Here is a 23,910-nt window from a genome sequence, read left to right as displayed (position 1 = left end):
TTTGAATTAAGATGATATGATATGATATGATACTAAGTATAGCATAATGTCACAGTTTACAGTTTTCCTGTAGTTAATCATCAAAAGGCATCAGATGTTCGTTTTTTAAAAAAGCAAGCTTATACATCCCTTTTAACCTCCTTAATGGCCACAATGTGTATATTATGTCGTTACCAAAATAGGAATGCAAGTTGTGTGATAGTATTAAAATAACATCGGTAAAGTGTGTAAGGTGGTTGATTATTGATGTTTTCTTTTAGATAACTGACAAAATATATTCCTACTGAATTGAAGTTATTCATTCATCATTGCAACCTAATCTATTAATTTTTTAAACCTTATGAAATTTACTAGACAGAAGAGATAATGGAGAAATTCATGGTGTTCTTTCCTGATGTTTCAGTTTTTGTTATACAAAGTAGTCTAAATACAGAGCCTCTGTAGCTCACTCAGTATAGACAAAGCCCTTTGATCAGAAAGACTTGGGTTCGATTCCTGTCCAACATGTGAAGAACTTTTATCTGGTCTCTTTCACCTAAAGGTGAGTTAACTGGTCTCATACGGAGGTAGGTTTTTTTTTTTTCCCACCCAGAAACGGGTTTTTTGTCTTCCAGAACAGACAAATTGGCCCTGTGAACAACAAGCTGGTTGGGGTTTCTTACAATCGCATAATCATAGTGGACTCTGCACCAACCAGGATAAAAGCAGTATAAAGAGGAAGAAGAAAGTAGCTTAAATACATTACATGTGGGAAATTTTTTTATCTTTCAGTAGTTATCTTTTCAGTTGGATGATCTACATGTGTTTCTTTACTGTGTGTGTGTGGGGGGGGGTAGTATCTCATTTTAGATAATTTTGGAAGACTGTGGTTTGTATGTTATCACAAAATTTATTCATTATAATGTACAACTTTGCAAAACATTTGGGAATATAAACCTGATTTTTTCTATTTATTGGTAGTTTATATGGTGCTATTTTTTAAGAAGGTAATGGTGAGATCATTAACATTTCTTCTAACAATAACTTCTGTTTTTAGTGATTTAGAAGGATTGAGAAAAATTTCAAGGAGGAGTCCTTTTGAAGATGCCCCTCCAATTACAGTGTATTTACGTAGAGATGTTGAAAGCAGGTAAATCTTTCAAAAAAGAGTGACGTGTTTCTACTAGTAATGTTTATTTATTTATTTATTTTAAAAAAATTTCTCTCCATTATAACTATCTAACAGTTTGTATTAAATTTAAAATATAAATTAAGATGTTTACATTTCAATTTTAAGAAGACATTTGTAGAGGTTATCAGCTTAGAAAAAGGATCTTGGTATCCTTTTCTAAGTATTTCAATAATACTCAGATAATCTCAGTGTCCAATGCACAGCTTCTCAAGATTAAATTACATATTGGTCCTGGTAAAATATCTAAAGTTTATATTATCGTGCATTTTACTTAAACTTAGAATGATATACTATGAAATCAGAACTCCAGTGCATTATTCAGATTAATAAATTAATTTATATTGGTCCTAAACAAGAAATACAATAGTAAAGAAATGCATAAGTCAATCCAAGCTCTGGCAAATAAAAAGAAAAATTTTAACCATAATCTTTGTATAAAAGATCAAAATGGAAAAATGCTACTAGAGACACAAGATATCATAAAAAGATGGAAAGAATATGGAAAAGAACTGTTTAACTCTGATTGCATAGACACACCAGATATACTAAATATGGATGGTGAACCAGTTACATATTGAAGAAATAGAATACACTCTAAGTCAAATGAAAATAGGTAAAACACCAAGCCCCGACTAGATCCCTATTGAATTGTTAAAGAAAGTAAATGAAAACACACTTAATGACCTAAAGATTATTTTTAATGACATCTATGATACAGGATACATCCTGATCTAAGGAAATCCATCTTTGTGACTATTTCCAAAATTCCAAGAACTTTTGGATGTTCAGAATATAGACTAATAAGTTTAACAAGCCATGTTAAAAAATTACTACTGAGAATAATCCTAGAAAGAATAAAAAGCACTTTGTCAGTAGAAATAGAATACACTCAATAAGATTTTCAAAAAGACAAAGGTACAAGAGAAGGAATTTTCAATTTGAAAACATTATGTGAAAGAAGCCTTGATAACCAGAAAAGCATATAACTTTGTTTTATTGATTACACCAAAGCATTTGATTTATTAGATCACAAGAAATGAATACATATCCTACAGAATAATGGGTTAAAAGGAAAAGATATACTTATAATTACAAATATATACTGGAATCAAATGGCCTCAATAAGATATAAAAATGCATATTCTGACAATTTTGAAATTAAAAAAGGAGTAAGAAAAGGATGTGTTTTATCACCCTTACTATATAATATATATATATATAGTGAGCAAGTTTTTAAAAATATTTCAGAACTGAAGGGTGTAAAAGTTGGGGATAGGAACTTCAACAACGTCAGGTATGCAGATGACAGAGTCCTTATAGCTGAATCTGAAGATGATCTTCAAAACTTAGTTCCAGAAATTTACAACAGAAGCTTAGACATGGGATTAATTATTAACTTAAAGAGAAGAAAGTGCATGATTATATCAAAAGAACCAATAAATAAGAAACTAAGCATAACTGTTAACAAAAAGAAAATTGAACAGGTTCAGTCTTTTATATATTTGGGACAAATGTTTACAGACAGAGGAAATTCCCTTAAAGAAATAAAAAGAGGAATAGAGATAGCAAGAAAAACTTTTATTGATATGAAAACTGTTCTAACATCCAGAGACATTAATATAGACACAAGAAAAAGATTAATAAAATGCTATATCTGGTTAAGCCTTCTCTACAACAGTAAACTTGGACTCTAAATAAAGAAGCAGAGAAAAAATTAGAAGCTTTCAAAATGTGGACTATCAGAATTGAAAATACCATGGACAGAGAAAATAAAGATGTTTTAAAGAAAGCAAAAATGAAAAGAACATTAATGAAAATAATTAAAGAACGAAAATTTAAATATTTTGGACATCTAACTAGACAAGAAGGCATTCAGAAATTAATAAAAGGGAAACCGGATGGAAAAAGAGGGAGAGGTAGATCCAGGTTTGAAGACATTAAAGGCTGGACTGGCTTTAACATTCCAGAGCAGCAAAAGGAAGAAAAAAGTTCCATGACATGGTTGCCAACCTTCTAGGGCATGACACTTGAAGAATTGTTTCTAGACTTCGTGTGATTCCTAAAAGTAAACACAATACACTGATGCTTCATGAAGGTGGCACTTTTCAACGCTTAAACATTGCATCACATTTGCATGAATATCTCGGGTGTGTGTGTTCAAAATAGATACACCTTTGATCCCTTTGAAAATACAGATGGCGCAGTGGATCAAATTCTTAGCATTCTAATAGTTTTAAACTGCTTAGAAGGCGAGGCTGGATGAGCACTGAGACAGTAGCACCTAGAGGCTGTGACTGGTTTTTGTGTCAACCAATCCAGTTGAACATTGTCATTTGTCTTAGGTTGCTATTTTTGTTTTGCGTGCGTGAAGTGTAAACTGACATGGTAGACAAGTTTTTATATATAATATAGACAAGTTTTTGATACATTTATAACTTTTTTGCCCATATTTACAATGGGAAACAGTATTGTAGTCAAAGGAGGTAAGCTTCGTCCTCCTCTTCCAAATTTTACACCTTTGAGTTATTCAAATATACCAACCAAACATAGCATTCTCCTTCATTGTTTTCTAATGTACAGTATCTTAAAACAAACACATTGTCCCCAACCCTGCGCAGATTTGGTTACAATTAATTGATAAATTAAAGTATTCAAAGTTATCCTATTATTAATTGCTTTAGATGAATTAAGATGAGCATTGATGTGCTATACACTTTTAAAACTTTCATACATCGATGAAAATACAATCATATGGTCAAACTGGCGTGAATTTTGTAGCACGGGTTGCATAAGCCACAACGGCACACCCAACTGAAATAGGCACGTGATGCCACTGACATATATATACATATGCTGCTTGGAAAGAAGTACTCGCCACCCCATGTGCATCATGTCATGTAATGAGTCATGTGTTTGTAGCCAATATAAATTGGAGGAATATGATGCTCCCAAGTCAATGCAACTGTGTCTGGGTGAAGGGAACTGATAGAGTTTATAAGAGGCATTGTGATATTATGCCATGTTGCGGGTCTATCTGTTCGGCAAATTGTTGACAAATTGGGCCATCCCAGGTCAACAATCTGCGATAATTATATTGAGAAGTCCAGGGAGTGCAGGTCATCCACTCCCTGAGTGCAGGGAGTGGATGACCCTCCACACTCACTAAACATGACTGTAGAGTGCTACAAAGAATAATATGTAAAAACTGCCATTCATTGGCTGACACATTGAATGCAGAGCTCTGCACATCGACTAGAACATGAATCTGCACAAAACCATTCAGAACCGAGGTTCACAGCATGGGTTTCCATAGTAATACCACAATATGCAAACCTTACATTACCTGATCCAACGTGCACAGTCATCTTTAGTTGTGCAAAGAGCTTGTACAGTGGGATGTGGAAGCTTGGAAAGCTGTGTTATGGAGTGACGAATCACACAGCATCATCTACCAAGCAGATGGGGGGGGAGTTTGGAGGTGACTGATGTCTGGTGAACATCTTCTACTAGAGTGCATAACCCTAACTATGAAATTTGGAGGTGGGGTGGGTGGTGGTGGTATGGTTCTGTTTCTCCTGGTTTGAACAATGCAGTGCTTCCTACTTTGTGGCATTTCTACAGAACTGACCATTGTCATGCGTCTGCTGCTGCAACTTCATGGTTTGTGGACATCAATGTCACCACACTTCGCTGGCCTCCACAGAGCCCTGATCTCATGCTGGAGGTTTAATGTAGTATTGACAGCACTAGGAAATGATTAAAAACTAATTTTAATCATTCCAATATTTTGCCTCATTCACTGAGACATTCTCAGGGAGTATGAATAACATTTGTAGGTGGCCTAGGATGTAAACTGGGACCTCTGACGATTATTGTTTCCCAAATTTTATGCATCTGTATTTGTTTAAATTAGGTTAATTTCTGAGTGCTGCTGCAGATTCCAAAAACAGTCTTTCCTTTTTAAATTTACTATGGTGGATCATGGTGGTTTTCTTCCAGATGATCCTGTGAGTTGTGTCCAATACATGGTCTGCAGGGCCAGACTGACCTTGGTCGTGATTGCAAATGTAAGAATTGTGTTCATCTAAACGGATATTGGCTGATCACTTGCCTGCTCAAAGTAAGCCAACTTGCAGGAACATGGTACTTTATATAATCCAGGCACAGAGAGATGGGAGCTGTTATTTGGTAGAAAGGATAAGGGTAGCAAGTTTCCGGTGGGTCTTAAAAAGCTGTGTAGATTTGAGCTTTTTTTAAAGACCTGACTATTTTTTCTGATGTGGCACAGACATAGCTGATGGTGATGACATTCCTGAAATCCTTCTGAAGAGATGACTGGGGAGTGGGAGAAGAACTGTTTATTTTAAAAAATGTTTAATTTTCTTGACCAAAAAGATCTGGAAAGAATTTTAATGGGATTATATTGATCAAGTGCATATAATAAACAACTATGTTATACCAACTAGTTTCACCAACTAAGGCTGTTGGCATCTGCAGGGTACATAACTGATGTAAGGCACTAAAAAGTAAAAAACTGTTACAAACCATAATCAACCGATTCCAATTATATTAAACAAAGAATAGAGTGTGTACAATACATGCATAGAGCGTGCATGATATCACTTGTTCTTATTTAGGAACGTTCTATAGTTGGCACTATAATTCAGTTCTGGCGAGTTGAAGGATCTGATAAGGGTCTTCCAGAACACAGGCAAGATTAGTCCTTGGTTCCTGTTAAGGTTCCGGGCAACTGTTGTGGCCTCCTTAAAAATTCAGGAGCGGAAGTCCTCCTCCATGTAAGGAATTGTGCTTCTATCCCACTCTATAGTATGGTTTGTTCTTGAGAAATGAAAAGCTAACCCCAATTTTTCTTCTCTCTTATTATTGATGTCACCTATGTGTTCTTTTTGCCTAATTTCAAGGCTCCTTGAAGTTTGGCTGATGTAATTCAAGCCTATAGCAGTTCCCTGTATCTGTTTGTAAATTATGTTCTTCCAAGAAAAATAACCAGAACTGATGGCAAAGGAAAAGAGGTCTAAGATATCTTAAAAGTCTGCAAACACATTAGACTCCTTCCTGAGTCACCTCAATAGTCTACATACAAGAATCCGGTTTATGATGGAAAAGGAAAATAACAATAGTTTACCCTTCCTAGACACCTTAGTAACACGCTTTCTGAATGATAACTCTCCATCACTGTATATTGAAAACCCATTCACACAGGCAGATACATTCACAGACTTTCCCACCTCCACTCTCAACAATATGGCATCATTAAAATGATAACCAGCGAAGCCTATAATCTTTGTTCCTGTGGAACCTTTCTTTCAACTGAACTCAACCATATATGCAGCATCTTCCTATCCATGGCTACAGTGATTACAGAATTAAAAAAAAAATCCGTTCCTCCCCTACCCGTCAGGCATCTGTGGCACATCGGAAAAAATGGCCAGGTCCTTAAAAAAAAAAAGTACAATCTCTACACAATTTTTAAGCCTCACCGGAATCTTGCTACCCTTATCTGTTCTACCAAGGATCAGCTCCCTCCTCTCTTAAGTGCCTTTAGTACCTTGTTCCTGCAAGATGGCTTATTTCGAACAGAGAGGTAGTTCACTATCCATTTAGATGAGCATAAATTTTACATCTGCAATCATGACTATCAATCTGGCCTTGCAGAATGTATTGGACACAACTCACAGGATCTTCTGGAAGAAAACCACCATGCTCCACCATAGTAAATTTAAAAAGGAAAGATTGTTTTTGGAATCTGTAGCAGCACTCAGAAAATAACATAATTTAAAGAAAACGGATGCATAAAACTTCCTCTGACAATGATTGTATCCCAAATTTTGGAAACAATCATTGTCAGAGGTCCCACTTTACATCCTAGGCCACCTACAAATGCTCATAGAGAGTGCACCACCTATATAGGACTTTAGAGTCGCATACATGTTTCACTACGTATTGTGCAATCTTTGTGTGTGTGTATATGTTGCAAGTGTTATTTGTACATCTCTGAAGATGTCTCAGTGATTGAAATGAAATATTGGAAGCATTAAAATTAGTTTCTAATACTTTCCTAGTGCTGTCAATATTTCATTAAACCTCCAACACGATGTCCTTCTAGCACTTAAGACAGCCTTAATACAGAGAGTCCTGATTTTAATCCTATCGAACATCTGTGGGATGAACTAGAGCATTGGGTGAGGTCAAGTGACATCTGCCCATCAACAATCCAGGGCATCATTACATGCAGTAAGAATGGTCAAAAATTCCCATTGATTGCTATCGTATGCTCATGGAAAGTATGCCCTGTAGGATTGCTGCACTCATCACAGCGAAAGGAGATCTACATCTTATTAAGGTGTGCTGTGGCTGTTCGTTCCTCACACTATGGTGTCTGTTGACTTCTTTCCAAGAAATGTATATGGGATATGGTATTACTGAATTACTTTACTCAGTAACAGGTAAAGTAATCAATTTACAGTTATTTACATTGTTCATACTGTGCTCCTTTATTTATCACTGCTGCAACAACCCCTTTGCATCTAAATATTTTGGCATTAATTAATAAACAAACATAATCTCCAAGTTTATGTGTAATTGTTTTGTTTCTCATACTTAACAAATGTTGACCTGCAATGCTCATATCAGTCTAGTTTGCTCCCTGGAAAAGTAACTAATTTTGCCATGTTTGTTATAGATATTCATTCTCTAAATTGCTTTCATTAGATATTAACTTTTATATTATATCTGATGTTTGAAAATAGATATTTATTGATGAAATTAGTACAAAAGTAATGTTTAATGCAGTAATTATATATCTGGAGATTCTTTATTATGAAGACTGAAAAACATTTAAAAAGATAGTAAGTTTTTCTATTTAGCTGTAATTACTGTCATTAGTTTTTATATGGCAGTTATGATTGCAAAGGCTAAAAATGTTAAGAAATGTATAGAATGGTGATACAGTTAGTTACCAGTAGCATATAAATCACATCATGAATGTATTTTGTATTTGATATTTTTACTTTGTTTTCATACCATTCTAATTAGTTCAAATACAATTAAATAGAAATAGCAGGATAATTTTTAAGTTTCATTATTGACATCTGAATTTTTCTCAGAAGTAATTGTTATATTCATATAAATTTTCTTACATAGCTAGTTAGCATCATTATGTGCATTAGAATTCAGAGCAGCTGTATTAATATTTTTATTTATTTAGAGCCATGGAAGTATGGGGAAGTCAAGAAGCACTTCAAAGAGAATTGAACAAAAAATGGCTAGAGGAACAGAAATACAGAAATGGTAATCTTCTTTTCTATTTTATATTCTACATAGTTTCATAGCGTTAAATTGATCTGTAACATTATTTTGTTTCTTATTATGCTTAGCATTTGTTTTTCTTGAAATAGATATCTTTTATGTGAAGAAAGTAATTAAAGAATATAGTCGTTCTGCTGTCAATAAAGAAGAAGCTTTGGTAAGAGTTATTTTAGAAAATGCAAGTAAATAAAGTTTCATCATCTTTAGATATGATGTAAAGATGTAAAAAGAATTTGTAAAGGAATAATTATTTAATCAGTTTGGTTCATGGGATTTAAATTAAAGAATTATTTTAATGAAATATAAAAGAGACATGGTAATAAAGTAAAAATAGCAAGCCTTTATGGTAATGGAGTTTCATAGTAAGATAAAAATGAATAGTTTATTTTACTTTTGTATGTTTGTAAACAACACATGCCATGTTGCTGGCTTGTGTATCCTATAGGTTTTTTAGTTCTTATTTAATTTATTTTCATAATTTGCTTTTATTCATGTTTTATTTTTGCTATTTGATATATTTTTATGCTTAGTTATTGGTTCTTCACCTTCAACATTATTTTCTATCTCATATCATATTTTCAGCTCAATTGTTAAGGTCTGTACTAAATATTGCATCACATTTACCTTCAAAAATATCCAGATATGTCTGACAAAGTACTCTTTTAAATATAAGAACTTTTTGTTTAGTAAATAAACTGTTTAACAAAGAAAGCCAGTAGCAAAAATCCCTAACAGAAACAATTGAAAAAAGTCATTTGAGGTGGTTGGGATAACAACTTAATCCACCTTCACCTACGTTCATTGTTTTTACTTTCTCCAGGTCAACTAACAGACACAAAGGAAGAGGAAGACCAGGGGAAACAGTTTGAACAATACATAGGCAAACTTCTTTTTTTTTTTTTTGCCATTTAGCACAAAACAGAGCAACATGGCTCACTTTCATCTAATAGAGATCATATAGCAAAAACTCCATGAGATTTTGCTATATGAATATGTCTATGTCTGTATATAATTCACTATCATGCATGAATACATGATGAAATAAACTGTTAATTTTTGACAATCTTGAAAAGCTCCTTTTCCTTAAAGTCTTGTTTTTACTTTATTATCTAATATTAGCAACACAATTTCAGAAAATCCTAAATATAGAAACATAGTTTATTATAAATTTTTGTATTTTGTATGTTATATTCAGTCAATGACCATCAAGAAAAAGAAAGAATAGCCATAGTATTTAACATGAAATTTGAGGTTAATCTTCTTGAATGGCGAGCAGTCTCAAGTAGAGTGATGTGGGCAAATATCAGAATGTGAAACTGGACAATGAGACTTATTTGTGCCTATGGTCCCACAGAAAGTTATACTAAGGTAGAAGTGGAAGAATTTTTTGAGACTTTAGAGAAAGCAACTGACACAATGAAAAAGCAAAAGTTGATCCTTGTTGGGGATCTAAATAGCAGAGTAGGAAATGATTGTCAGACATACAAAAATATTTCTGGAAAATTTGGAAAAAAAGAGCAAAGCTAATTAATAATGGCAAATACCTGTTGGATTTCTGCTCAGAGCCATTTTTGAAAATACTGAAATACTTGGAGCCATGTTTGAAAAAACAAGCTGAATTCTGGTGTTTGTTATTACTAATACCATGTTCTAACATAAAAATGTGCACAAATTCACATGGAGAGAAGAGGCAAGGAATAAGAAAAGTCTCATTGACTGTTATTGTCGATAGTGATGTTTTTTTCCCTTTTTCAGGACACTAGAGTGTACAGAGAATTTGAAATTGGAAGTGATCACTATTTAGTCTTGAGCAGGATAAAATTGAATTTCATATTGAAAAGAAGAACATGTAAGAAAGTTTTAAAGTGAATAAAAGTTTTGCTGCTCTCAGATGTGAACTGTAGACTAAAATATACAAAGATCATTGAAGAAAAAATTTCTGTGGCACACTAAAAATATATTCTTTTAATTTTTCTGATGTTCTGGCAAAAAAATAGGCATAATTTTGATTGATTTACACACACAAGAAGATGGAAAACCAGACAATAATAAATAAATGCGCAAATTACATTATTTCTTTCAATTAATTTGTTTTCATAAATCTCTCGGCACACCGGGTGAAAATCGCTGCCGTAGATGATAGAAATATAAGATCTGATAATGTTGGAGTCTTGACAAGTAACAGACTCATTTGGAGGAAAATTGTAGATAGGAAGTTAGTAATGATGTAAATTTTTCATGTAGTATTATCATATCCTGTACACTTCTTGAGGGTATATGGAAGGATTTTGATGATGATGATAGCGAATAAAAGTTGAGCAGCTCTCACATGTGAACTGTAGACTAAAATACACAAAGATTATTGAAGAAAAAATGAAAGAGTTTGAGAACAGGAACCAAACTTTGGAGATTCAGTGGCAAGTCCTGAAGAAAACATTAATTAATTCAGCCAGAGAGGCATGTGGTGACATTGTCTGAAAGGGTAGAAATATCAGAACTCCATTGTGCACACAGGAAGTTAAAGAGGCAGTGAAGAAAAAGAAGAAAACATATCAAAAGTTCCTGCCAAATAAGTCAACTTGTGCTCTTTGAGAATACAGAGACAAATGTAAGAAAGCTAAACACTGTGTAAAACTAGCTAAACAAAAGTCATGGGAGGACTTTGGCAAGAACATAGAAAACAAATATCAAGAAGGTGGTAAGATATTCTGGTTGTTGAAGAAGCTTAGAAATGGAGGAAAGAGTGCTGTATAAGGAGTTAGAGATGATAAAGGTGACATGAAAGCAGGAGAAAAAGATATATCTTTGAAGTATGGAGTAATTACTTTGAGAAACTGCTAAACGAAACAAGCAGTAATAACAGCACAGTGGTAAAAAACACTGACCAGGCATTCAGTCAGGAATACATATCCATACTTGAAGTAGAAAAAGCTATCAAAAGTCTTAAATGTGGAAAGACAGCTGGAGTAGATGATATTCGACCAGAAATGCTGAAGTACGGTAGTATAAGAGCCTTACAGTGGCTGCACTGCATAGTTCAGAAAGCCTGGACAGAGGGACAAATTCCCGATGATTGGAGTAGAGCTCTCATAGTATCCATATATAAAAAGGGAAATAAAAGTGAATGTGAGAATTACAGAGGTATTTCCCTACTGAGTGTTCCTGGCAAGATCTATGCAAGTATATTTGAGAAACGGTTGAGAAGAATTGTGGAAAAAAAGCTGGATTCTGGCCAAATAGAGGCTGTCAGAATCAGATCTTCACTTTACGACAAATATTCAAGAAAGCATGGGAATATAACAACGATCTATATTTAAGTTTTCTCGATTTGGAAAAAGCATGTGACAGTGTGCCAAGAGAGAAACTATTCAATACGCTACAGTTATATGGTGTCAATGGGGCATTATATCAAGCAATACGTAGTCTTTATTTGAGTTGTAAGTCAGCAGTTAGAATTGAAGGAAGTACAGGGAGATGGTTTAATGTTAAATCTGGTGTGAGACAAGGATGTACATTATCCCCTCTGTTATTCATTATCTATATGGATCACATTATGAAGGAAAGTGGTATTAAACATGATATCAAAATTGGAGATGTTAATGTCAGCTCTTTGCTTTATGCGGATGATGTTATACTTCTAAATAAATCCGCTACAAGTCTGCAAGATTCTCTGACTAAATTGAATAACTGTTGTAATAGATATGGTATGAAGGTCAACAATAAGAAGACAAACAATGAAAATAAGCAGAGTCACTGAAAATGTCAACTGCATTGTGAATGGAGAACCTGTGGAACAAGTAAAACATTTCAGCTACTTAGGCCCGGTTTTTAGTGAAGATGGTAAATTAAATATGGAAATAGACAACAGAATCAACAAAGCTGGTATGGTAGAAAGTTAATTGAATAAATTCATTTGGAATAAGAGAGAAATTAGTTGGAACACTAAATTAGCTATACTCGACAGTGTTCAAACCAGTGTTAACTTATGGATCTGAGAGCTGGGTCAGAAGTAAAACACTTGAACAAAGACTAGAGACCGCAGATATGAGAGTCCTGAGAACGATTATAGGCGTGAACAGATAGCATCAATGGCAATATCATATTAAAAATGAGGATATTAGGAAAGAACTTGACATTGTCAGCATCCAGGAATGCTTTTTGCATAGCTAATCTCAGGTGGTATGGTCACTTAAACAGAATGGGCAAAGAAAGATTAGCAAAACAAGTGTTCTCTGCCAGGTTGGCAGTGAGGCGACCCAGAGGAAGTCAAGATATATGTGGATTGATACGGCACAAAGTGCCTTAGACGATAGAAATATAATATCTGATAATGTCTTGATAAGTAACAGACTGATTTGGAGGAAAATTGTAGATAGGAAGTTAATAATGATGTAATTTATTTCATGTAGTACTATCATATCCTGTTCATCCCTTGAGAGTACATGGCAGAAATTTGATGATGAAATCAAGTTGTCTAGATAATGACATTTAAATGCAAAGTGATCTTTCTCTACTTAAAAGATTAACACAGTCTTTTTATAGACATAGTATAAGAATAATAAATGTCATCAAGGGGATATATCTTCCAAATGTGAGATATTGGACAGAAATTACTGTTTGAATTAGTCTAGTGCAGAAAGTTTTCACAGGAATGTGAAAGTTTTGATTTCATTTGATATGTTATTTTATATGACAGTTAGTGTTATGCCATGTTTACTAAATCTGGACACCCCATGTTTTCAGAAGTGATAATCCATCACATCTATGCCTCAAGCAGATTTTGACAAGCCCCATATTAATTGAAATTACACATGGGAAGTTCACTTTATTAGAAGTTAAAAAGGAAGCTAGTGTCTGAACAGGAGAGAATCAAGTGGAAAAGTTGAATTTTTGTAGAATAGTAGCAATTACTTACAAATAATTTTGATATAAAGATTTTTTTCTAACTTTCATTCCCAACAGATGGTTGTTGTTTAGGCAAAATGCTATTTCAAATAATGGATGTATTGCAAAGTCAATCTGTATGTGATCATGTGATTCAACACATCTTTATTTCAGCAAATAACTTTAACTTGGATTTAATGATGCTAAATGAATGAGGAGTTTACATATCGTCTTAAAAGTGAGTTTTCTGTGTAAATAGGAAAACTTAATGATCTTTAGAAAAATGAGAGTCCATAAGAGGTAATTGTCATTTTTGTGAGTCCAATTTACCAATTTTAATGGTAAATTTGACTCTTGATGACTAGGCCAAATGACAAACAATCATCAGCAAAATGTAATCAAACAAAAGGATGCAGAAATGATGCAGTCAGTCAACAATTGTTCCTCAAAGTGAACCATTATCATTGTCAAATTCTCAATATGTAATCTCAAAAGGTGTACAGGATACTATGATAGTACTATATGAAATATTTACAACATTACTAACTTCCTCTCAATATTTTCTGTTATCTGTCATTACTCTAATATTGTTGTATCTTATATTTCAGTCTTCTAAGTCACTTCTAATTGCATCAGTCCTCAAATAGATCTTGGTCTACCTCTGAGTCTTTTTCCTGCCATACTGGCATCAAACATCTGTTTAGCTAACCTTCCCTCTCTAATTCTGTTTAAGTGATCATTACCATCTGAGATTGGCTCTGCTCATAAAAACTTCTGAATGCTAAAGATGTCAAGTTCTTTCTTTCCTAATATCTTCATTTTTAATATAATTCTGCTATTGATGCCACCTTCCTAATTTTTTTGAGAATTCTCATACATGTGGTCTCTAGTGTATGACTGGAATTTTGGCTGAAGTTAGTAAGATATTTTGTTTAGATACATAGTCATTTGCAGTACTGAAAATATGAGTAGTTGGGAGAGATGTTGATGAATTAGTGACGTTAGAGTACTTAGCCAGTCATTATTGAGCCTAAATTAAAATTATTTTGTTGAAATCATTGTTTGCTGATCTGTGTGCTATTATCATTTGGTAGAATAACAAATTTGTTATCTTGTGAATAGATTTAATGATCCTGTTATGTGAAATGCTGTGTATAAGTTTTATTTACCTTGAAGAAGAGGGCATAGTATTGTGGCCACAATTTTCCAAGATGGGAAAAGAAAATTCTCTGGAAATAAGGTTTTAACTGCACCGGATAAGGATTTTATAACATATAACAGATTTTAAAAATAGAACTCCCACAGCATATGAGGACTGTTTGTTATACCAAAGTATATCAAAATATAAACTTGGCTGTGTTTTGTTCAAAATCATTTAAAACATAATAGGTAATAACAAAAAATATATTTTGTAAAAAAAAAAAAAAAAAAATTTAAACAGCCAAAAAATTCAACTACAGTAGACTTTCACTCCATCATGGGATTTTATCGAAAAAAAAGAATTTAAATTTATTTTACAATTAAGCTGTCACTGTGCCACATCTTGGGGCTTGGTCATAGTAGACATGCTATATTTACAGTAAAAACTGTTTTACCTTTTTTTTCCCCTTTCCCTTCTCTCTTTTTATGCTATCTATCCCAATTTATGTCTTATGGTCTGACTTTCCACTTAGTATTGCACTTTCATTCTTTTCAAATTAATCATCATTTTAATATTTCTTAAAAATAATATTTTTAAGAAATATTAAAAACCATTTCAATATAGATGGATGAACCATTAATGGAATTATTCATGAACATTTTGCATACTTTATATAAATTAAAAATTACGTGTAAAATCAAAATAAAAGACAGCTCACAGGAATGTGGAATAAAGTAATATAGGAATCAATGTAGGATAGTAGAGACAATAAGTGTACATTAAAAGATATAAATTCAAAGGTTAAATGGCCTACCATGAATAAACACTTTCTGATTTGAAGAAAAGAAAAAATGAAACAACAGCTGAGAGAAGAGAAAGAAAATAAATATAGAACAGAGAGAATAAAGAAAAGCAAAAAAAAAGGTAATGTTGTGGTGGGGGGGGGGGATTTATACGATAAACTAAAATATAAGAGCACAATGAAATATAGGTGGGCTTTTATTATTCCTCAACTTTTATTTATTTCGATTGTTATTTTATTGCTCTTTCTTAAAAGCAATTTTTTTTTCTCTAAAAGTAAATGCTGCAAATGCAACTGATAATTCGTTATTTGGCATGAGATGCTGATAAAACTATAACTGTTTTACATTTGTGTTTGATTATTTTAGAAAGGAAAGGAGTAAGAGCTCCGTGTGCACTTATGACTCTTACTTCCATAATCTCTCCATTACTTCAGCTTGTTAAGTCAAGTAGACAGTCCAATCAGCTTTTTTTTTATTTCCCAAGTCATCCTCTTTTATTAAGGATTGCATTATTTGCATATTCAGAAAATAGGTATTTATGAGGGTGGGCTGTAAAGTTCTCTGCCTCGACCATAGATGGCTACACTATTGGCAAGAGATTTTTTTTTCTAAGTTGGTAGATCTGTCATAAGCATCCATGAGAAATTGCAAGTCATTCTATCAAGTAGTTTGTTTTATACAGCTGTCTGAAGCAAAAGTGTTGTCTGTATTCCTTGAAATGGATAAAATTGAGTATCGTGTGGTTATAAAATTCTTTGTAAAAGAAGGTTTAACGGCAAAAGAAATTCATCCGAAGTTCATAAAAGTTTATGGGCACTCTTCTCCTTCGCTTTTGACAATTAAGAAAGGGGCTGCCGAGTTTAAATGTGACCGTACCAGCCTTGAAGATGATCCACATGAAGGACGTCCAAAAAGTGTAATGACAGCAGAAATCATTGATCAAGTGCATGATATGGTATTGGATGACTGGCAAGTCAAAGTGCGTGAAATTGCTGAGACTATAAGCATTTCAAAAGAACATGTAGGATATATTTTGCATGAAAAATTGCATATGAAAAAGCTTTGCACAAGATGGGTTGCGCTTGCTCACAGCAGATCAAAAACACTATCACATGAAAATCTCTGAACAGTGCTTGGAGCATTTTAACAAGATTAAAACTGATTTTGTGCTTTGATTTATTACTATGCACTCACCATTACCTACCAGAATCCAAACGGCAGTCAAAACAGTGGACAGAAGCCAGTTGTTCAGCACCAAAGAAGACCAAGTCGGTTCCATCAGCAAGAAAGGTCATGGCATCAGTGTTTTGTGATGTTAAAGGTATTTTGTTTATTAATTATCTTGAAAAGGGTAAAACAATAACCAGGGAATATTATTCTGTTCTTTTAACCAGACTAGACTAAAAAATTCGTGAGAAAAGACCCGGTTTGCAGAAGAAAAAAATCATCTTTCATCAGGACAATGCCCACAAAGGTGTTTTGGCAATGGGAAAATTTAGGGATCTGCACTATGAATTGTTGGAACATCCACCAGATTTGGCTCCCTCTGACTTCTATCTCTTCCCAAAACTAAAGCTCTTCCTTGCTGGTCAGCATTTTTCTTTGAATCAAGAGGTGATTGCAGCTGTAGAGGGGTATTTTGCAGATCTTACTGAGAACCACTACAGGGATGGAATAATGGTGCTGGAGCATCGCTGGAATAAATGTATTAGTCTTAAAGAAGATTATGTTGAAAAATAAAATTAATTTTGAAATATAAATTCTTTTTTCATTGTTAGGCCGAGAACTTTTCAGACCACCCTCGTAAATGTGTACTTTACACAATATTTTTTCTGAGTTTTAACCAATTTATTATACCAATTTTAATTCTTTACTTAGTACATACTGTTATCTATGTGCATTTGTAAATATTTTCTTTTTTAATGAATTCACTTTTGTATCACATTTGATTGCTCAACTAATAAAACTGATTTTATTGTGAACTACAAGTGTGTCTTGTATGGATTGATTGACTTCTGCCTACCAAACTGTTTATGGTGTGTGTGTGTGTATGCAAAGTATTGTACAGTAGATTCTAGTTAATTAGCCCGTTGGTTAATCAGAGCAGCCACTTTATTGGGATAACTCTGGGAGAATGAAAACAAAATGAGAATGTAAGAAGAATTTGTAATTTGTAATTCATTTGTTTGGGACACAGTGCCATTTTATTGGGCCAGTCAGTAACCTCTCTATTGGAAAAATTACATAATCTTGAATCAAAAATTTATTGTTAATGACATTACTCATGAAATACAGTTATTTCATCATGCCACATCAGATGGTTCTGTGTTATAAATAGGGAACCATCTGACGATTTTTTTTTAAAGTGAATAGATATTGGAATGTTAGCTGTTCAAATGGGTTAAAAAAGCATTCAGTGTATCTGGGCCATGTGGCTAAATGGTCACATAGTCCAGATACACAAGCTTATCATTTGGCTATTTTTTTTTTAAGCCTGTGTAGAACTTTCTCTTCAAAATTCTTCTTTCTCCATAAAGAAGTTGTCCATGGGAACAGGGGGGAGAAGTGGGAAAGCAAAAAAAGATTTCTGAAAAAAGTTAGGAAACCTTGGATGATTTTCATTTTTCCTTCTCTCAACAATATTTCTGTTTGCATTCTTTTAGTGTGTACTCTGTCCAGTTGCATTTTTATATTACATATTGCTGTCCTTTTTCATCTTCATATGAAATCATGCATCCTAAATAAGCAAAAGAATTATCTTTTATTTTTTAAATTGTCATTATTTATTACGATTTTACTTTTAATTAGATATCTTGATCCATTCTTTGAACATGTTCCATAAATGGATGGAACACATTCAAAGAATGAAAACAGAAAGATTACCAAAACAAGCCTTAAAGTACAAGCCATTAGGAAAAAGAAAACCAGGACGTCCTCTTAAACGATTCAACAATGACTTCTAAGGCTGGAACAGGTCATGCTAGGCCTAAATCCTTGATATGTATGATGATGATGATCTTGATCCTATTTTTATTTTCTTGATCTTATTTTTATTTTTCTACTGAGATTGCCATTCCAATATCTTTGGTTATTTCCTTCAGATTTAGGATAACTATCTAAAATTTATCTTCAGAATCAGTATTTTATCTACTGGTCACCTGTGAAAAGAAATGTGTTTAAATTATATTAAAGGATAGTTTAATGTACCTTGATGGTTCTTTCTATTCCATTTTATTATTATTATTTCCTTTATGTATATATTAAGTAATGTTGTAGATAGGAATCACCTCTATCTAACTCTGGTTTAATACTCTCCAATATAATAGTTCAGAGTTCAGTTGTATCTGTATTTCATTATCCTCATGTATGTATATAATAACTCTCAGAATATTATTTAGTATTCATTCTGTAGCACATTAAATAAAATGGTTTTTTTTTTTTTTACTTTATCAGATGCTTTTTTTTTTTCAAAATCTGTAAATGAAATATGTTTCTAGATTTTACTCTCTTTTTTCATATTATTTATTGTAGACAGAAGGCTGGATTTCATTTTCTAAAACCATTCTTTACTTCTAGAGTAAAGTCTTCTGAATATTTTGTAAGTTTTTTTTTACTATTCTGTCATATGATTTATAACTTTTTTTTGTAACAGGAATTTAGAATACTTATATCTATATAATTTTTAGAATCATTTTTGTTGCTCTTTTTCATTTCTTTTTTGTGAATTTCCAGCTGAATCAACTATTCAGAAAGAAGCACTTCCTTTTCCCCCATTCATATTTATGTAATTCTGAGCTTATCTTCTTATTCTTCTTGTAATATTCTTTTTTTTTTTTAATTTTTTTTTATTTCTTTCTTGTTAATTTCTAACTCAAATACAAATTCTGTTAAATTCACTGCTTTATATTTACTCTTTCTTTAAATTTATTTTATCATAATTTTAAATTAGAAACAAATCTGATTGCCTGTTTTTTCCCGACTTCTATCTTAGATATAGCTTTCTTCTTTTATATTGTACTGTATTGATGTCAGTGGCTCTTTTAATGTATATTTGACTTGTTTATATTTTGTTTCATTTTCTAATCTTTCAATACTAATTTTACTACTATTACTACATCAACTCATCAGATTATGTAAAAAAAGTTTGTTTTTTTTTCCATGATCACACAGAACATAATCAAAACAGAAGGAGATAAGCACTTATTGCATTCTATTTTAATGATCCATGATAATCTATTTTTACTCCATTTTTACATTTCTATAGTTGTTGCTGTTATTCATGTCAGTTCTGGAACATAAAACTGTGTAAACACTTGAAGCAAGCAAATAATTTATATATATCAATTTTAACACAGACTGCTCATCTCGAATACTCCAACTTCTTATATAGTGAAAGTTCAACTGAACTTTACTGGAATTCATGATAACCAGCATAGCTTGACATAATTTAAATAAATTTATATTGACCCTGGTTACAATGTAAACAATGAGGAGAAACACAACATTTATTTCACAGATGAGTAGTTCACATGATAATGGTTTAAAGAAAGTTGAATTGACAAGGAAGAATGGGAAATGGTTACTGAAAGTATATAGAAATGGAAAGGGCAAACCAGGTTGCAATTCAGAGAAATTCAATCTGAAAGGTTGTTCTCTGGAAAGATCAAGCTTGTAATTTTTGTTATGCCAAACAGAATCGCTTTTATAAATTTTTAGTAGAATTTTTTGGGGTAAATAAGGTTTGTGACAGCATTGTCATGTTTATTTATTTAGAACTTTTTTTTTATATTTCTCTATAACATATTAGAATCCTCTTAGTAACCATTTGCAGCTCCTGCAGAAACTTATGTTAGAGTTTCCATTGGATCTGATTCAAGAGAACCTCTGTGTTGAATTACTTTCTGGAATCCTAAATTGAAAACTGCTAATTTCCATATGTTGCTACATATAAGAAGATAAGACCTTAGTCTCTAAGTTCATTGGAAGAGCCCCTTGTGCTCTGTATAATACATGCAGCATCAAATAATGATATACAACCTCCACAAAACCAGTTATTCACAAGGCTTTGCAGTTTACACATATGCAGAAAAGCTAGTTATGTGAAGTATGAACAGCACTATAGTACAGGAAGCAATTTTATGTAGTAGCAATGTATAATTTTATGTATTCACTTCAACATCATCAAATTCCCGACATGTACCCTTTGGGAGGAGGGTGATACAGGATTTATTAATTTTAAAATTGTAAAACATTAAATTTAAAAGTTTCTTTCATGGTTTGAAAACTTTCTTATTTAGAAAGAACAGGAAAATTGCTTTAAGACAGTTATAAAAAGTGTTATACAAATAAAATAAAATATTTTATTGTATGGATAATATTGTAAGGGCCTCCATAGTGCAGTTGGTTTTTTGACAGTGCCCTTTGGTTGGAAAGATCTGGGTTCATATCGTGTCTAGGAAACAAAAAAACTTTATTAGGAATTTTTCAAGTGAAAGTAAGGTCTCATAACTGGTCTCATATGGAGGAAGCAGTGTTTTTTTCTCCTGGAAACTCAAATTTCTCATTCATACATCCAAGAAAATACATGCAATTTATATACAAACTATACTTATTTGTATAGGGCTTAACCACCTTATTCTGAAATCATGGTTACAAAATCCAAGGATACCTTGGACAGTCATGGGTATTTATGGGCCTATTAAAAACTGTAGAAGGAGAAGAAAATGGATAACAATGTATTTGATTTTCATTAAAACTATTTAATATTCTATAAAATATTTCAAGAGAATACAATTTAGAAATACATATTGCATTTATTGACTTTGAAAAAGCATTCGACAAAGTTAAAAGAAACATTATTTAACATATTAAAAGAAAGACAAATACCAAATAATATCCTAAAAGCTATCACAAGTATATATGAAAATAATCAAATACAAATAAGATTAAATCACGAGCTATCATATACGAGAGAAATAAACCAAGGGGTCCGACCCGAATGTTCCCTCTCATCAATTCTTTTTAGTATTTACTTAAATGAAATAATAATAAAATGGAATAAAAATTTACATCAAGGAATTAAACTTTCTCCTACGGTGAACTTAAACACTCTCCTTTTTGCCGACGACCAAATAATAATTACAAATTTTGAAGATAACTTACAGAAAGCTATTTTACATCTAAATGAGATAGCCAAAGATTATGGTATGATAATATCAACAGAAAAATCAAAAACTATGGCCTTTAAAGGACAAGATCCAGAGAACTAAATAGTAATAGATAACAAGATCTTAGAACAGGTGAATTCATTTAACTACCTAGGATGTATAATCACATATGAAAATGAAAAAGATATAAATGTAAAAATTGCAAAATATTTAAAAATAACAGGTGTAATTAACTCTATATTTAAACCAAACCTAGTTCAAAAACAAACCAGACTAAAATATACGATACATTAGCCCTACCAGTCTTAATGTATGGAAGCAAAATCTGGACAATGAAACAAAAAGACAAACAAAGATTAATAACAGCAGAAATGAAGTTTATGAGGAAAATTGCAAAGTATACCCTATTTGATCACAAAAGAAACAAAGAAATTATGAAAGAATTAAACCAAGAACCAGTAATAGAAAAAATTAAAAAACATAAACATAAATGGATGGAACACATTCAAGGAATGAAAACAGAAAGATTACTAAAACAAGCCTTAAAGTACACGCCATTAGGAAAAAGAAAACCTGGACGTCATCTTAAACGATTCAACGATGACTTCTAAGGCCGGAACAGGGTATACTAGGCCTAAATCCTTGATACGCATGATGATGATGATTTCAAGTATTTTTGGAAAACAAAAGTTAATTTTTTATTGGACTTTAATTAGATTATTTTTTATTAATTTTATGTCAATTTCTTGTCATCAATATGATTACTAATCTTGTTTTGTTTTAAATTCTTTAGAAACGAGAAGTAATTTTAAGAGGATCAGGGCGTGTAGTAATGACAGCAGTCATTATGTGAGTATAGAATTAATTCATGGTGCTGTTATATCATTACAGTAATTCCTCACTTGTAAAAACCCATTTGAACCTGGTTGAGAAAGTATAATAAATATCTGGCATGCTATTTTATATTATTGTCATTGAATAAAATATGATCATGGAAATTCTCAATGGAAGTTAGTTCCCTATATTCAGAAGAAAATGGGGGAAAAAAAGTAACAGAAATGCATTTGTGGAATGAGTATTGTGAGGAAGGAACATTTACCAGTGAGCACATATGATGAGCTGAGTTTATTACATGCTCTGTGAATATCAGAATTATCACAATGTGTGTGTGTATCATTGTATTTATAATTCTGATCTGATCCTGTGGCTTCCTCTCTTTGAGAGGGTTGCAGCTGATTACTAGGGAGATAATGACGCAAGGTGGTTTTCCCATTGCCTTCCTTGCCGTATTTCTATGACTGTAGCCTGTGTCTTCACGGGTCCGGTTTGCCTGCTTGTGGGATGAAAAACCCCAGATAAGCTTGTAGAAAAAATCCTGCTGTCCACGACCAAGACCAGATAACTTGGCTATGGTTGAGGAAGATCCTCAAGTTCCTCACATCGTCGACGGGAATCGAATCTAGGACACTCCTTCCCCAGGCATATTGTTGCAAAGCACAAATCCACTAGGCTAACCACGCTGATGTGTTTATAATTATAAAAGGAAAATAAATTATTTATTAGATTATATTAAATGTATTGTATTGCATCAAGATTTATGAATAAGATATTTTTGAGATTCCAAATTGTTTTATTATGTTATATTGTTAATAGGAGAATATGGCCAAATTTGGCCTAATACTTTACTGTGTGAAAAACTAAGAAGAAAGTTGGAAATGAGGCTGAAAATAATTTTATGTGAAGATACATATGATTTGAAATTTTAAATTTGTTGACATGTAATTTCCATCCCTTTGGTCACACTCACTTTGAGTTAATTTCAAATGTTATCTATATATAAACTAGTCGTAGGCATAAGATGGCAGTTTGTTGTTATTGTCTTGTCCTTTGAGGAGTCTTAGATATTTTCATGTGCTCTTTGACTACTGTGGCTATGTCGATGAATTTGTTCATTTAGAGTTGTTCAGGATTAGGGTCTATTGCTTGCAAGGCTGCTGTAAAAATACGAGTGGGTGTCAGTTTAGTATTAGGGCAGTTATTGCAGCTTTTATATGTTCTCGTACCATCTGTGTTGATCTTCATTCCTCTAGGATGTCCTGTTCGGAGTCTTGCTATTGTGGTGGAGGTCTTTCTGTCAACATTAATTTTGGGCATTTGGTATTGTATCCCTGATTTTAGTGGAATTAGTTTAGATTTTGCCAGTGCGTTAGCATCAGCAAGAGTTATCATGTCAGTTTCCTGGTTGAGTTCTCTGGCCTCTTTTGCTAATTTATCAACTGCTTCATTGTAATCAGTGTCTACATGAGCAGGAATCCATTGTAAAATGCAACTTTTCCCAAACACATCAGTTGGTTTAAGAGTTTATGAATATCTTGGGTGAGCTTGGTATTGCCATTGATTGCCTCTAACTGATCT

The 23,910-nt window shown here is 32.7% G+C and overlaps 1 protein-coding gene across 1 annotated transcript in view; it reads left to right on the top strand.

Annotated features, from left to right (window-relative positions):
* Window positions 1-23,910, top strand: part of ZnT49B (solute carrier family 30 member 9) — a 244,361-nt gene that overhangs the window by 92,714 nt on the left and 127,737 nt on the right. Inside the window, exons 6-9 of the mRNA XM_090395926.1 lie at window positions 1,037-1,129; window positions 8,400-8,482; window positions 8,590-8,657; window positions 22,289-22,344. Coding sequence (XP_090252052.1) covers window positions 1,037-1,129; window positions 8,400-8,482; window positions 8,590-8,657; window positions 22,289-22,344 — 300 coding nt within the window. The remainder of the gene's footprint in view (window positions 1-1,036; window positions 1,130-8,399; window positions 8,483-8,589; window positions 8,658-22,288; window positions 22,345-23,910) is intronic.

The sequence above is a fragment of the Typopeltis vanoorti genome, chromosome 7 (assembly GCF_054136105.1).
Source record: "Typopeltis vanoorti isolate ZY-2024b chromosome 7, IOZ_Tvanoo_1.0, whole genome shotgun sequence".
In the NCBI taxonomy this organism is placed as follows: Eukaryota; Metazoa; Arthropoda; class Arachnida; order Uropygi; family Thelyphonidae; genus Typopeltis; species Typopeltis vanoorti.
Note: the sequence above shows the minus strand (reverse complement) of the source record. Positions and strands in the feature narration are given on the sequence as shown.